Raw genomic sequence first — 15467 nt, 5'->3', positions numbered from 1 at the left:
ATCCAGAGTGTGAAAGATCAGGCAGCGACTCCCGCCACCCAATCCCTGCCAATCATCCTGTGTTTAAAGGATTCCCACATCCCCTACCAATAAGTGTTTAAGAGAGAGGCACGGGATTTAGGAGTTCAATGGGATTGAAGTCTATAGATTCTAATGTCTGAGACAAGAAGGCTGTGGGAAGATCAAGGCTGAGTTCTCTGGATCTGCAATTAGAATCACTGAGGAGAAGTTGAAGAATCGAGGAAAAGACAGTAATTTGAACAAGGCAGGAAATACATTAGGAAAAGAGAAAACCAGGGATAGGTTTTAGGCATGACCGCAGTCTCCCACACATCCCATCCCCCCCGCTCCATGTTCACCCTTCTTTTACTCTGCCCCACATTCTAACACTCAAGCCAGTACCAACTCTGATTACTCAAGCTAGAAATTTTTGCTTTTTTTTTTTGTTTGTTTGTTTGTTTGCTTGTTTGGTGGCTGGCCAATAATGGGATCTGAACTCTTGATGTTTGTGTTATCAGCACCACATACTCCCAAGTGAGCTAACCAGCCAGCCATACTTTCTGTTTTAAGAGGAACTTCAACATAGCAGAAACTTTGATAAACCTGTGTAAACATCTCCTTGCCTGTTTTGCTGCAGAAACCAGAGAAGAAAAGGCAAAGTTCATGTCCACCACCACCCCACCCCCCACACACACACCCTAAAGTACTAAAATTTGATTTAATAAATGGACAGACGGCTTAATGGAACATGGGAATTTCTGGGCAATTAATTATCACACATCGCAACTGTAAATTGGGACAAGGACTAAGAAATGCAACTACTCTATGACCCTGCTATTTCATGTCACTACACATACTGCAGCAGTTTTTCTAACTACGTAATACAGTGCATTGAGACTCACAAATTAGTTTACTGGATGTGAACAAACATCTCTTACTGTTTTGAAAGAAAATTGCCATGTCAATTTTTTTTTACACATCTAAAATAAAATAGAGATATGATTTTTTCAAACTTTAAAATGTATGTTTAAAAATAGACATGGGTTCTATAACAGCTATACCTGGACCCCTTTTGAATTTCCCCATTATTGCCACAATATCTCAGGTTGTCAAATTAACATCTACTAAAAAATCAGAATTCCACATCTGTGGACTAGAGACTAGTCTATTGCCTGGTTGGAGACCAGTCTTGATCCAACAAGACCTGATCTTCCGGTAACAGTACTCCGTGCAGGGAAAATTTAAAAAATTTTCTTGTTTGGTTCCTAACGTAGGAGCCCAGAGTATTCTGAAATGCAGTCTCACTGACGATAACGTTGCAGGCACAGGACTATAGGAAATGGTCTTTGTGCATTTCTTCTGCGCATGTGCATCCTCGCTCCCCTCGCTTTCTGGGAAACGTAGTTTTGCCTTGCAATGACGTCACCCTTGCAGGCCTACTTTGGGAAAGGATTTTCCGGGTTTCTTCTGCGCATGTGCGATCCCGAGCACTCCGCCAACTTTTGTGGAGATTCCGGACGCTTCTGCTGTCCCCTACGCTGCTCCTCAGATCCTGTGGTTGGATCGTGCGTCCCTGAAGGTGGGTGCGGGGGTGAAAGAGGAGCCCGCGGGCCTCAGGGGCCCTGGGGAGCGGGCCGGTGTCCCGGCACTTGGGGGGCAGGAGCGCCGCGGACCTCGGGCGCGCGGGGCCTGACGTGGGGCGCGAGCGCGGACCTGGGCCGGGCCGGGGAAGGGGCTCCCGGGCTGCGTTTTCCAGACGGTTCCGTCAGAGGACGGCGCTGCCGGGTGTGCAGAAGCCGGTTCCAGATGTCCCAGGACGGGGGCTCAGGTCCGAGGTGGCGACGGGAACGTGGATGGGGGTGTCTGAAGACAGCGACCCTGGGAGGTGTGGGGAGGTCACGTTCCAGCTCCGCCATCAGGAACCTGGTACCGACCTATGGGACACTCACTTCACCATCTGTAACGTGAGCGTGTGGACATTAGTGTCATGCCCCAGATCCCAGGTGTGAACCTGGGACTGTGAGGTGTGTGCAGATGGAGCGTTACTCTGTGGCTGTTGTGGTCGTTGGTGTCTCGGTGTCTCTCCTTGAGGTCAAGTTTCTGCATTGTGTGGTCTACCCAGCACTCCTGGCCTGAGTTTACAGACTTTGATATAAGACCCAATTGTCAGGGACAGTGACTTCTAGGAGGGACTTGGGGCATAGGATGACATTCTGGTTTTATTTGGGGTACAGGAGCTGTGACAGAGTTTGAAGGCGGGCGCCCTATGAATGTGAATAAGAATCCCACCTGCGAGAACATCGCTGTGGCCTGGACCCTCTCAGGACTGCGTCAGAGCAAAGGCAAAGGAGTCCCAGAAAGGGGCAGCTTTCACAGCCCACGCAGTTATTCAGTCCAGTGCGTACAGTGCACAAGATTTAGCCGTAATACCTCATTCAGGAACTATCTGAGACTGGGTGATTTTGGAAGCTTTAGGCCAACTTTCAAAAGGGAGAGTGAGTTTGAGAAGAACAGGCAAAGACGTAGGAAATGTTACTCACTGAAGGGGTTTGAAGGTGTTCCGTGGGGTGCAGGAATAACCTGTCACAGCTGAGAGCATCTGTCTGCAGTGCTCTCTGAACACACTCCCATTCCTTCAATCTTCCCTCATTGTTCCTAGTGTCTGAGCTCCCTCAAACCCAGCCTATCACCAATTTTGGCATCTAGAGATATGCTGATGGTTTTATATCTTCACGGTTTCTTTCTGGTAGTTCAGGAATATTTTGCCAGTTATTTCTATTTTGGAAGAAAACTGAAAATAATTGGATATGAGGAAATGTGAATTGCTGAGGGGCACATGATTTGTTGATGTTAGACATCCTGACTTATTGCCTGTTGTTCTCCATTTTGCCACACTTCCATCAAAACAACTGTTTGTTTACTGTTGAGATTACTTCTGTAATGCTGAAGACAACTTAGAACAAGGTATGCTTTGACATACATTGCCTTAAACGTCCCTATCCTTTTTTGATCTCCAGTGCTTTCCATGGATCATTTTACCACAAAGAGTAAATAACATAAGTACTTCCCTTAATGTCAGTATTCTGTTCTTGAAAATCACAAATTTTGCCAATGTATATAGGAGCCAATTTTACATTACTTAAATGGGAAACTTAGAATACTAGTGTTCCTTAAAAACTTCATGGAGAGATCCATGTTTTCTTTTAATTATATTTTTCCATGAACTTTTGAAGTACCCTGATACAGTTCACTAGTAACTTATAAGAAACAGACACTTTTTATGTTTTTAAAGTAAACAATTTGTACATGACATTAAAAAAAATAAAAAAAATCTTGCACTATAGTTTACTGATGTGCAAACAATTAATTTTTATGGTTCACATGACCTGCATTAGTGCCAGGAATCTCAATGAAGTCCTCTTAGTTGATATTCATTGTAATTTCCAAAACTTCACCCTGTGGTTGTGAAGGTATATTGATTGTATTTGACATGTAATTTAAGGTTTTCTTCCCCACATAATTTTGTTGAAAACATATTGAGTTCTGGGGGCTTAGGTGTATCACTTAGTATTTGCCATGTAAGGAACAAATCAAAACCCAAATGGCTTTAAAAACCCAGCCATTTTATTTTCTTGGAGTTCTAGGAATTCACATTTTGGGTGTGTTTAGCTGGGTGGTTCAGCTTTAGTCACCTGGTGCCTTGACTGAGGCTGGTTGGTTCAAGATGGCTTCATTCATATATCCAGTGGTTTGTGCTGACTCTTGGCTGGGGCCTCTGTTTCCAAAAGTTTAGCCCCAGGCTTCTTCACACTGTGATTATGTTTAAGAAGGCAAGCACCAGTGGCCAGTATTTGTCAGACTTATGTTTGCATGACATTTGCTAATGTGCTGTTGGCCCAAGCAAGTCATACAGCAAAGCTCTGTTCGTTGTCAGAGCATAATACATGAGGGTTTTGGTGTAGGGAGATCAATCACTGGGTAACGTTACTGGAATAGTATACCAAAAGAGATATATATAATGTACATTTTTTACCTATGTAATCAAAAGAGATATATATAATGTACATTGGTAACGTTACTGGAATAGTATACCAAAAGAGATATATATAATGTACATTTTTTACCTATGTAATCATGGCCAAAAGATGTTGGGTTGCCAAATGTGTACTATACAGATATTTAGGTATATATAAATGAGATGTGTTGAAGTGGAGACACTTATCTGGAGTCGTGTGTGGAGTCATTATATTAATACAAAAATAGTCAATATTAGCCTAACTCTATTTCTATAGCATTAGTATTAGTAATGACACAATGTGTTTTTCTTTGTTTCAATGATTAAGTTGTATGTTTAGGTAAGGTTGATTCTTGCTAAATCAGTAGGTAATGTATATTTTCATTAACCCAAAAATAAATTATGTGTCCAATGTGCACTAATTAATGTACTTGCAGATGCATGTTTAATGGGTCTTTGTTGTGCCTTTATTGACCATAAAGGATTTTTGTCTCACAGGGAGACTTTTTGTTTGTTTGTTTGTCTTTTCCAGCTAACGTGTAGAGAGTTTTGGGCAGGAGAATCCAGGGTCAAGCCACAACAGTTCTCTCCTTAATCTACTTCATTCCGTCCTCTCCCAGCTAAGCTGCCAGAGTGTGCTATGCTTTTCCAAGAGCAAGAAAAGATGTATAAGTCTCCGGTGAGTTGTTTATTTATTTATTCCTTATTTTTTTTCACTGTATTACCTGGGTATTGTGGGGAGCATGAATGAAAATGGAAAAGTAGAAATGAGTATGGCCAGCCTATTGCTCACTCAGGAAAGTGCAGTGCTGATAACACCAAAGCCCCGGGTTTGGATCCTGTATAGGGATAGCCACTTAGCTCACTGGTCGAGCATGGTGCTGACAACACCGGGGATCTTTAAAAAAAGAAAAAGAAAAGAAAAGAAATGAGTAAACCTCAGCTTGAAGGAAATGTACATATGTACAGTAAAGTTTGGATATAGATATAGAAGATATAACACTTCAGAGTCATCTAAGTTGAGTAGAAATTTGTCTCTGGTCTTTCTGTTGTCATGTCAAAAAGGCAGACACTTTTTTTGAATGATTGGAATGAAACCTGACAAGAGAATATGTCAAATTCTCATGGGATATGAGCATTTATTGGCACTAAGTTCGGAAATACCATCTCTGTTAGAAAGTTTTTGACTGCCAACCTGGAAATGAATGCATAGCTTTCCAGAGTGGAAATGTTTAGTGAGTGCTAAGGCACATGTTGCTGAATAAGCAGTCTGTAAGGATTCATGTAATTTAAGGCTTTCTCACCCACATAATTTTGTTAAAACATACTGAGTTCTGGGGGCTTACATGTATCATTTAGCATTTGCTGTGTAAGAACAAATCAAAATGCAATTGTTTAAAATATCAGACCACTTTATTTTCTTGAAGTTCTGTGGATCCACATGTTGGGTATAGTCGGCTGGGCAGTTCTCATGCTAGCATTGCCTGGATGGCAGATGCAGCTTTCGTCACCTGGTGCCGTGATTGAGGCTGTTGGTTCAAGATGGCTTCACTCACATGTCCTATGGATTGCGTACAGGTTTGGAAGACTGTACTTCATTCATGGAATTATCACGTAAATTACAGTGAAGTCCAGTGCCTATTCCGTAGTTTTCTTCTAACTTGAAGCTTCTGCCCCATTTGACACTGCTGTACATGATCTTCCCCTGGAAATTCTGTGTCAGTTAGTTTGTTTCTCTAATCCCCTTACTGATGGTTTTCTCTCTTTTCTTCAGAATTCTTCTTTCTTCTTAACATAGCTCATCCAAGTGCTTCATTCTGGGTGCTATTCTTCTCACTATGCTCTTCTTCACTGATTCAGTCCTCTTTAGTTTGCAATCTTGGTTCTATTTAGCTTTTTCCCTTTTCTATTTCTTCCCTTTTCCTTGGATCATAGGTTGAACTCACTTTTGACTGCTTACCTTAAGGTCCATGAATCCAAAATGAAAGTGACATCTACTTTTTTCTCTTACATGTGGTATCACTACCATCCAGACAGTGACCCAAGCCAGTGAAATGGGATGTTTCCTGGACTCTTCCCTGTTTCTTGTGTCTGATCCTTTGTGGTGTCAATTCTTGCTACTTTTGTTTGCTTGTTCTTTTCATATTATTCAGATTTCTGTATACACTGCCTATATAGGGGGAGGAGGTGTCGGTGCTTATACAGACAGTAACTTTGTTCCATTGGAAATATTTTTGTAAAAACCTGAAGGGCATGTTTCCTAGTGATGAGGCTCAATCCCTGGTGACCTGGGCTTCTAACCAGCACCTGTGGTGACATCCTTAAGTGTCTGAGGGAAGAAAGCCTTCAGGAGTTAGTGGGACATTGATGAAGAGCCAATAAAAAGGCATGCAAAGAACAAGAACAGAAATTGCAGATTTTCATAATTTGTACATTTTGCTTCTATAAATTTATGTCAGTGATTCTATGTGTAGTTTTTCTTACTGTGCAGTTTTGTGTTTCTGCTTCAAGAAGACTTGTCATGTTTTTAAACTTTTTTACTATTGTATTGCATTCTTCTATTTCAGGTAATCACTTAGAAATGAATGAGAAAAATGGATGTGTGCATTAGTCATCAGTATGTTTATAAACTGGAACCATAGCTCACAGTTGGTTAGGAAAGAAAAGTGACAGACTAGTTAACTGAAAGTTGACATTCTCAATTAGAGTTTGAGATGTAATATAAGATGTGAAATGCTGGCTTTATTTTGGACCTAATGTTCAATGTGAACCTACATTCTTCCTGTTACATATCAGAGTACTGCCTATGGTCTCTAATGACTTGTTTGGTGTTCCCATGATCAGCTGTGTAACAAAGTGACACAAAACTTAGTTGCTTAGAATAAGAATTTCTTCCTTACTCCATGTTGGAATGTTGTGAGTAAGTAGACTGTAAAAGGGAAGTGTGGGTTGACTGCTGCATGATGTGTCTGGTCTCATGTGGAAGAACACTAGTGGCTGGGGATATTGGGCAGACATCCAGCCCTCTCTTTATGGCCAGGTGGGCTTCCTCAGAGTCTGGCAGTCTCAGGGTAGTCAGGTTTTTCTGGCTTCTCCCAGGACAAATGTCCAAGAGGCCCAGGCAGAGGCTTTGAGGCTTCTGGTTATCTCTATTCAGATCCCAAAGCATGTCTCCCATCACATTTTCTTAGTCAAGCACATCACTAAGAGCAGCGCTGATTGAAGAGGAAGGCAATTAGATTCCATCTCTCAATAAGAGGAATAGGGGCCGGCCCGGAGGCGCACTGGAGAGTGCGCCGCTTGGGAGTGCAGTGGCGCTCCCGCCGAGGGTTCGGATCCCATGTGGAGACCGGTTCCCGCTCACTGGCTGAGCGTGGTGTGGGCACAACACCGAGGGTTGTGATCCTGTTGCCGGTCCCTGGTACGGGCGTGACACCGCGGGTGGCGATCCCGTTACCGGTCAGTAAAAAAGGCAAAAAGGGAAAAAAAAAAATAAGAGGAATAGTAAGACTTTGCAGCAGTCTTTAATAGACCCCATTTGTCTCTCTGGCCATAAATTTCTACCACATGCAAGATATACTTTCCCCCTCTCAAGAGCCCTAGAAATCTACTGTTATACACTTGGCTGAAAACCCAACTAAATCATGGTCAGTAGCCCATTACCTTCATCTCCTCAACATGTGGCCAGTTCTCAATGAGGAGAATGGCATAAACACGTGGGCACTTCCCTTCAGACAGTAGGGTGGGAAGGAGTGGCACCCTGCAGGCGCTGGTCTGAGCAGTTAGTTATGCCTATTGAGCACCTGGTTTAGTTCTTAGATTAGGGTGCCATGTTTGTCTCTGGAAACAATACCTCCTGCTTCTGCGCTGTGCCCTCTGGGCTCTCACTACTCTCTGTCAACATCCATTTGTATTAAATGCCTGAGTTTGCAGTTGACCAATTTCTTTGCCTATTTTCAGGTTATAATAGTTGAAAATCCAATGACCCTTTAAAAAATTTTTTTCTAATTCTGCCCTTTTGATACTAGAAATTACCCTGTTTTACATCTTTAAAAAGCATCGACTTCCATTGTACTATAATCCATTATATCAGTGCTACCTCTCTGTTAGGCCCTTTTTTCTCTGGCCTCCTCTTCTCTTGGAGGCAGCTGTTCCTTAAGAAGTTTCATTGTTTATCAGTCACTGTCTATGTATCACACCCTGTGGTATTTAGAATACTGGAATTTTTTTTTTTTTTAACAAAATACTGTGATTCTTGGCACAAAGGAGTTTGTGTCTCGGAAAAAAGTTGGATTGAAAAGTAGTTTTCTTTCAAACTCAGCAAGTTCTGGCTCCTTTACATTTTCTTTAAATTTTGTTTGAAAATTGAACATCTTTCTTTCTTTCATTGTTACTTATTTATTTATTGATGCATGGCCTATGGGGGGATTCAAGCCCTTGACCTTGGTGTTATCAAAACTGTGCTCTGACCATCTTAGTGATCTGGCCAGCCAGCCACCTTTAATTTATCTCTCTTCTCATATTTTCTCAGTGACAGAGATAGGAGAGCAGGTAGCACTTTTCCCATTGTTCACAGAATTCTCCTTTGGCAGATCCCTGAGAGGTTGAGATATCCTTTCCATTTTCCGTGCTATGGTAAGCAATAGTGTGGCCCACATCCTTCACTGCTCCATTTATTTCTGGTAATATATTTCATGCTGAATATTCTTTTGGCTAGTGTTAATATTTCCACTTAAGCTTTTCATAGTTAGTGTTTGTGTAGTAGTTTATTTTTATTTTTTACCTTTCAGTCTGTTTGTGTCTTTGTGTTTAAAGTGTATGTCTCTGGATAGCATATCATTGGGTCTTTCTTATCAAATCTGATAGTTTTTGCCTTCAGTAGAATATTTAGACTAATTCCATTTAATCTAATTATTGAAAGTGATACGTTTAGGTCTGCCATTTTGCTGTTTTGTAGTTGTTGTCATCTCGTCTGCCTTTTAATCCTTTGCTTTTCCACTTTTCTTTTCCTAGATTTTTTTTTCGGTTAGTCACATATTTTTAAATATTTTAGTTTGTTGCATGAATTAGTTTTTAAAATATTTATTTTAATTTTAGTTTTGGTAAAGAAAAATATACATAGCAAAAAATTTAGCATTTGAACCAGTTTTTACCTTTAAGTAGTGTTATGTATGTTTGCATTGATGTGCAGAAGATCTCCAGAACTTTTTTATCTTGGAATATTGAAGCTCTATGTCCATTAAATGACAACCCTCAATTTTTCCCTCCTTGTAGCTTCTGACATCTGACATACTAGTTCGGTTTCTCAAAATTTGTCTCATATCAGTGGGACCATACCATTCTTGTTATTTTGTGAGTGGCTTATTTCACTTTGCATAATGTCCTCACTGTTCCTTTTTATAGTATATGTTAAGATTTCTTTCTTTTTATGGCTGTATAATATTCCTTTCTGTTTACATACCACAATTTATTTATCCATTAATTCATGGACGGATGTTTGAGTTGCTTGTACCACTTCACTATGTGACTAATGCTGCCTTGAATTCCACTGGTATGGAAATATCTCTTGTAGATTCAGCTATTAATTATTTTGGATATATACACTGAATTTGAACTTCTGAATCACACGGCAATACCATTTTAAATTTTTTGAGAAGGCAGTGTATTTTTTTTTAATGGTACAGGGGCTGTACCATTCTACGTCACCACCCACAGCATACTAAAGTTCCACTTTCACCATAACATGTTATGCTGTATTGAGCATGAAGGAATATCATTGTGGTTTTGCATTTTCTAATGTTTAATGCTGTTAAGCATCTTATGTGTTTGTTAGACATTGGTATATCATTTTTGGAGAAATGTCCATTCAGTTACTTTTCTTGTTTTTTGTTGGGGAATAGGGTTGGGGTGGCTGCCTGGTATGGGAACCTTTGAACTGAACCTTTGAACTTGGTGTTACAATTCTGCTCTCTAACTGAGTTAACCAGCCAGCCCACTCCTTTGCTTGTTTATTAAACAGGTTATTTGTTTTGTTGTTGTATAGCTGTGGAAGGTTTCTTTCATTATGTATTCTTGATGTTAATTTCCTATGACATAGGTGATTTGCAACTGTTTTATATTTTGAGGTTCTGACAAATAGTATTGTGTTTTTTGTTTAAGATTTTATTTGGTCATTACTAGTGTGTTGAAATGTGATAAAATTTTGTTTATTAATCTTGTGTCTTGCAATCCTGCTACAGTCACTTATTAATTCCAGGAGTTTTTTCATTTGTTTACTAGAATTTTTTACACAGATACTCATATCACCTGCAACCAAAGACAGTTTTACTGATTTATTTTTCCTAGTCTGTAATCTTTCATTTCATTTTCTTCTGTTATTGCAGTGTGAAGTACTTTAAGTGTAATGTTGTGAGTGATGAGATGGCACATTTTTGCCTTGTTCCTGATTTTCTGGAAAAGCTTTGAGTATTTCACCAGGAATAATAATGTTAACTACAGTTTCTTGTAGATAGTCTTTATCAAATTGTGAAGGAGAGTTTTTATGATGAATGGGTGCTGCATTTTGTCAAAGGCTTTTTCTGAATTGGTTGATATGACCATCTAATTTCTTTGTGTTTAGTGTTTTGATGTGAAGGATAGAACTAATTGATGCACAAGTATTGAACAAGCTTTGCCTGTTTGGGATAAATACCACTTTGTTGTGGTGTATAATTCTTTTTAAACATTGTTTGATTAGGTTTTTGAGCATTTTCTTAAATATATTTGTATGTTCATGTGAGATAGTGGTTTGTAGTTTTCTATTGTAATATCTTTGTCTGATTTTGGTACTGAGTTAATGCTGTCCTTGTAGAATGAGTTGTGAGGTATCTTCTATTCTCTGAAATAGATGGTGTCGGGTCGGCCCTAGCCTCGTTCCTTTTGGTGGGCGAGTGAATGGCCCGGATTACTCTTTCCCTCCAGTCCCCTTTGGAAGGAGATGGGGGAAGAGAGCCATGAAGAGAGGTGAGCACAGCCACCGGCCCCAACCAGCCTGGTTAAGGGACACTCAGATGCGGCAGGGGTTCTGTCAAGCAGTTCCGTTTATTATCACACAAGCACTTGCTTTTAAAGGCAAATGGGGAGGGAGGTTTTTTACATCCTCCAGTCAGCTTAAAGGTTATGAGAGCATGCATCCTGTCTCAATGCCTAGCTATCGCAATCACGCAGTGTTCACGAGCGCGGAAGCGCATATTTGGCCAATAAGGGCTAAGGCAAAGTTCCCACAGACACTCCCACCCTACTTTCCATCTTAGGCTGCCATGTTAATATGCCCTTGTGGGCCCATAATGGCGCTGCTTGTAATGTCACTTAAGGTGGCGTTAGTCTTTAAGGCCCGACAGATGGTAGAGAGTTGGTATAATTTCTTCCTTTTAAATGTTTGGATGAGTTCTCCAGTAAACACGTTGTGCCCAGGTGCCTTCTGTTTTGAAGATTATTATTATTTTTACTCAGTTTTCATAATAGATATAGACCTATTCTAGTACTCCATTTTAATGTATGTGAGTTTTGGGAAATTGTGTCTTTCAAGGAATTGGTCTGTATGTGAGTTTTGGGAATCCATTTTAATGTATGTGAGTTTTGGGAAATTGTGTCTTTCAAGGAATTGGTCCATTTCATCTAGGTTATAAAATTTGTGCTCAGTGTTGTTCATCGTATGTATTCTTTTAATGTCCACAGGCTCTGTAGTGATGTCCTCTTTTTCATTTCTGATATTAGTAACTTCTGATCTGTGTCGTTATCTTTTTAGTTAGCTTACTTTTAGGCTTATTAATTTTATTGATCTTTTTGAGGAATCAATATTTTTGTTGGCAATTTTCTCTCAATTTCCTGTCTTATTTTTATTTTTGCTCTAATTTTTATTTTGTCTGTTTCCTTTTAATTTAATTTGCTCTTTTTTTGTACTTTCCAAACACAGAAACTTAGCTTATTGATTTTAGGTATTTCCTTTTAAAAAAAAATATGTGCATTCAATACTGTAAATTTTCTGAAAGCATTACTATTTCTGCATCCTACAAATTTAGATAAGTTGCATTTTCTCTTCTATTTACATAAAATTATTTTAAAAGTTTTTGATGATTTTTTTATTTTTATAATTTTTTTTACCTATATGCAATTCCAACACTGAATTTTGCCAAAGTGCCTACATGGAAAGTACACTACTGCATCTACCTGAAACCAGTACTAAAACACCCCATTCAATGGTCAGTATAAAACACATCTACAACAGGAATTTCCTCAAAGCCCAGTCTTGAGTATTAGGAAAAAACAACTGCTCTACCAGGTGGCTAGAGACCAATTTAGAGATAGTAGAAATTTGAAAAATGAAACTTATGACACAACCAAAGGAATAGAATAATTTTCACCTACCAGACCATGTAGAGCAAGAAGTCCTTGAAATGACTGAAAAGGAATTTCAAGCAACAATCCTAAGGAAGCTAAATAAGATAGAAGGTGACTCAGAAGGCACAACAAAATGAGAAAAAGTATCCAGGATCTGAAGAAGGAAATGTACAAAGAGACAATGGCCCTAAATGAAGAAGGTAGTAGAACTCGTGGAACTGGAAGTGTCATTAAATGAAGTTTGAAGCACAACTAAGAGCTTTAACAGCATGCTAGAATGAGCAGAACAATAAATTTGTGATCTTGAAGACAGTCTTTTCAAAATAACACAAGTGAACCAAAAAAAAAAAAAAAAAAAAAAAAGAAAGAAAGAATTTTTTAAAAAGAAGAAAGTGAAAGAGAACAAGCAGACAACTTGAACCACAAAAACCATCTGAATGATGGGTTTCCAGAAGGGGAGGAAAAAGTAAAAGGCATTGAAAATATATTCAATTAAATAAAAACAGAAAACTTCCCAGGTATAGGGAGAGAATGGATTTTCAGGTTGAGGAGGCTCAGAGATCCCAGAAGCAATTCAATTTAAAAAAAAGATCATCTCCAAGGTACATTGTAATCAAATTGGGAAAGCTGAAAGACAAAGAAAATCTTAAAAGGAATAAGGCAAAAACATTGTCATCTATTAGGGAGCCACTATCAGACTAACAACAGATTTTTCATCAGAAACCTTAAAGACAGGAAATGAATAGGATGATATATTCAAAATATTAAAAGACAAAAATTGCCAGTGAAGACTATTATACCTAGCGAGTCTATCCCTTAGAAGTGAGGTAGAAAGAGTATATTTCCCACAAAAACAAATACAGTGGGAGTTTACTACCACATGGCCAGCCCTACAAGATATTCTCAAGAGAGTACTGCATCTCATATCTGAACAACAATAATAATTACCATGAATACAAAAGAATAAAACCCAGTAATAGACAAAAATGCTAATGTTAAAGAGTAAAAAACCTATCTAAGCACCTTAAAAAAACAACAAACACAGAAGATGAGCTATAAAAGGGAAATAAAGAAACAAAAGATATTTAAAACATCCAAACAAAAATCAAAATGACAGGAGTAAGTTAATATATTTAAATAGTGACTGGAAAGTTTACAAGTGCGTGAAAATTAAACAACAGTCTCCTGGATGACATATGGGTCCAAGAAGAAATTAAATAGGAAATCAAGAAATTTCTTGAAACTAATGAAAATAAAGACAAATCATACCAAAACATGTGGGATACTGCAAAAGCAGTACTGAGGGAAATTGATTGTGGTAAATGCTTATATTGGAAGAATAGAAGGGCTGCAAATAAACAATTGAACACTATATCTCAAGGACCTAGAAAAATAAAAACAATCCAACCCCAAAACTAGTAGATGGAAAGAAATCATTAAGGTCAGATTAATACTAAATGAAATAAAGCCCCCCAAAATGATACAGATGATCAGTGAAAGAAAAAGTTGGGGGGTTTTTTGAGAAGATAATCAAAATAGACATACCTTTAGGTAGGCTAACTAAAGAAAGAGAAGACACAAATGACAATAATCAGAAATGGAAAAGAAGACATCAAAACGTATACCACAGAAACACAAAGAATCATTGGACACTATTATAAACAACTGTACGCCAATAAATTTGAAAGCCTGGAGGAAATAGAGAAATTTCTGGACACAAACTATGAAGACTGAATCAGGAAGACATAGAAAACTTGAACAGAACAATAATAAGCAATGAGGTTGAAGCAGTAATCATCAATCTCCCTACAAAGAAAATGCCAGGACCAGATGGCTTTACTGCTGAATTCTACCAAACCTTTAAAGCAAAACGTATACCACGGAAACACAAAGAATCATTGGGCACTATTATAAACAACTATACACCAATAAATTTGAAAGCCTGAAGGAAACAGAGAAATTTCTGGACACGAACTATGAAGACTGAATCAGGAAGACATGGAAAACTTGAACAGAACAATAATAAGCAATGAGGTTGAAGCAGTAATCATCAATCTCCCTACAAAGAAAATGCCAGGACCAGATGGCTTTACTGCTGAATTCTACCAAACCTTCAAAGAGGAATTAATACCAATTCTCTTGAAACTATTTCAAATATTGAAACAGAGGTTATTCTCCCAAACTCATTGTGTGAAGCAATTATCCCCCTGATCCCACAAGCAGATGAAGACACCATCAAAAAAGAAAACTATAGGCCAAGATATTTTATGAATATAGATTTAAAAATCCTCAATAAAATATTAGGAAATAGAATACAGCAACACATCCAAAAAATTATATATCACAGTCATCCCGATAGTAGGATTCATCCCCAGGATGCAAGAATCATGCAACCTACACAAGTCAATAAATGTGATACACTACATCAACAAAATCGGAGAAAAACCATGTCATTATCTTAACAGACATTGAAGAAGCATTTGATTAAATTCAACATCACTACATGGTAAAGAGTGTCAGCAAATTAGGTATAGAAAGAAAGTATCTCAGCATGATAAAAGCCACATATGATAAACTTAATGTCATTGTCATTCTGAATGGGGAGAAGTTGAAAGCTTTTCCTTAAGAATGGGAACAAGACAAGGATATCTACACTCAACTGTTATTTAACATAGTATAGAAAGTACTAGGCCAGAGCAATTAGGCAAGAGAAAGAAAGCAAGAGCATCCCAAACAGAAAAGAGAAAGTTGAATTGTCCCTGTTTGCAGATATCATGATCCTGTATACAGAGAAGCCAAAAAAGTCTCCAAAATACTCTTGAGACAGTAAACAATGTCAGTAAAGTAGCAGGATACATCAATACACAAAAATCAGTAGTGTTTTTGAGCTAGCAGAAAAAAAAAATCAAGGAAGCTGTATTCCATTTACAATAGTCACCTCAAAAATAAAACACCTTGGAATACACTTAATGAAGGATGTAAAGGATCTCTACAGTGGGATCTACAAATCACTGTTGAAAGAAATTAAAGAAGAGAAAAAAAGTGGAAAGGTACTCTATGCTCCTGGGTTGGA

General features: G+C 38.5%; 1 protein-coding gene across 1 annotated transcript in view; it reads left to right on the top strand.

The window, feature by feature from the left end:
* Positions 1-1535: 1535 nt before the first annotated feature.
* Positions 1536-15467, top strand: part of LOC103610188 (zinc finger protein 420-like) — a 24271-nt gene continuing 10339 nt past the window's right edge. The window contains exons 1-2 of the mRNA XM_008594405.1: positions 1536-1579; positions 4548-4694. Of these exons, the coding sequence (XP_008592627.1) occupies positions 4656-4694 (39 nt within the window). The 5' untranslated portion in view covers positions 1536-1579; positions 4548-4655. The remainder of the gene's footprint in view (positions 1580-4547; positions 4695-15467) is intronic.

The sequence above is a fragment of the Galeopterus variegatus genome, unplaced genomic scaffold (assembly GCF_000696425.1).
Source record: "Galeopterus variegatus unplaced genomic scaffold, G_variegatus-3.0.2 Scaffold10728, whole genome shotgun sequence".
In the NCBI taxonomy this organism is placed as follows: Eukaryota; Metazoa; Chordata; class Mammalia; order Dermoptera; family Cynocephalidae; genus Galeopterus; species Galeopterus variegatus.
This window is presented reverse-complemented; position numbering and strand designations above follow the sequence as displayed.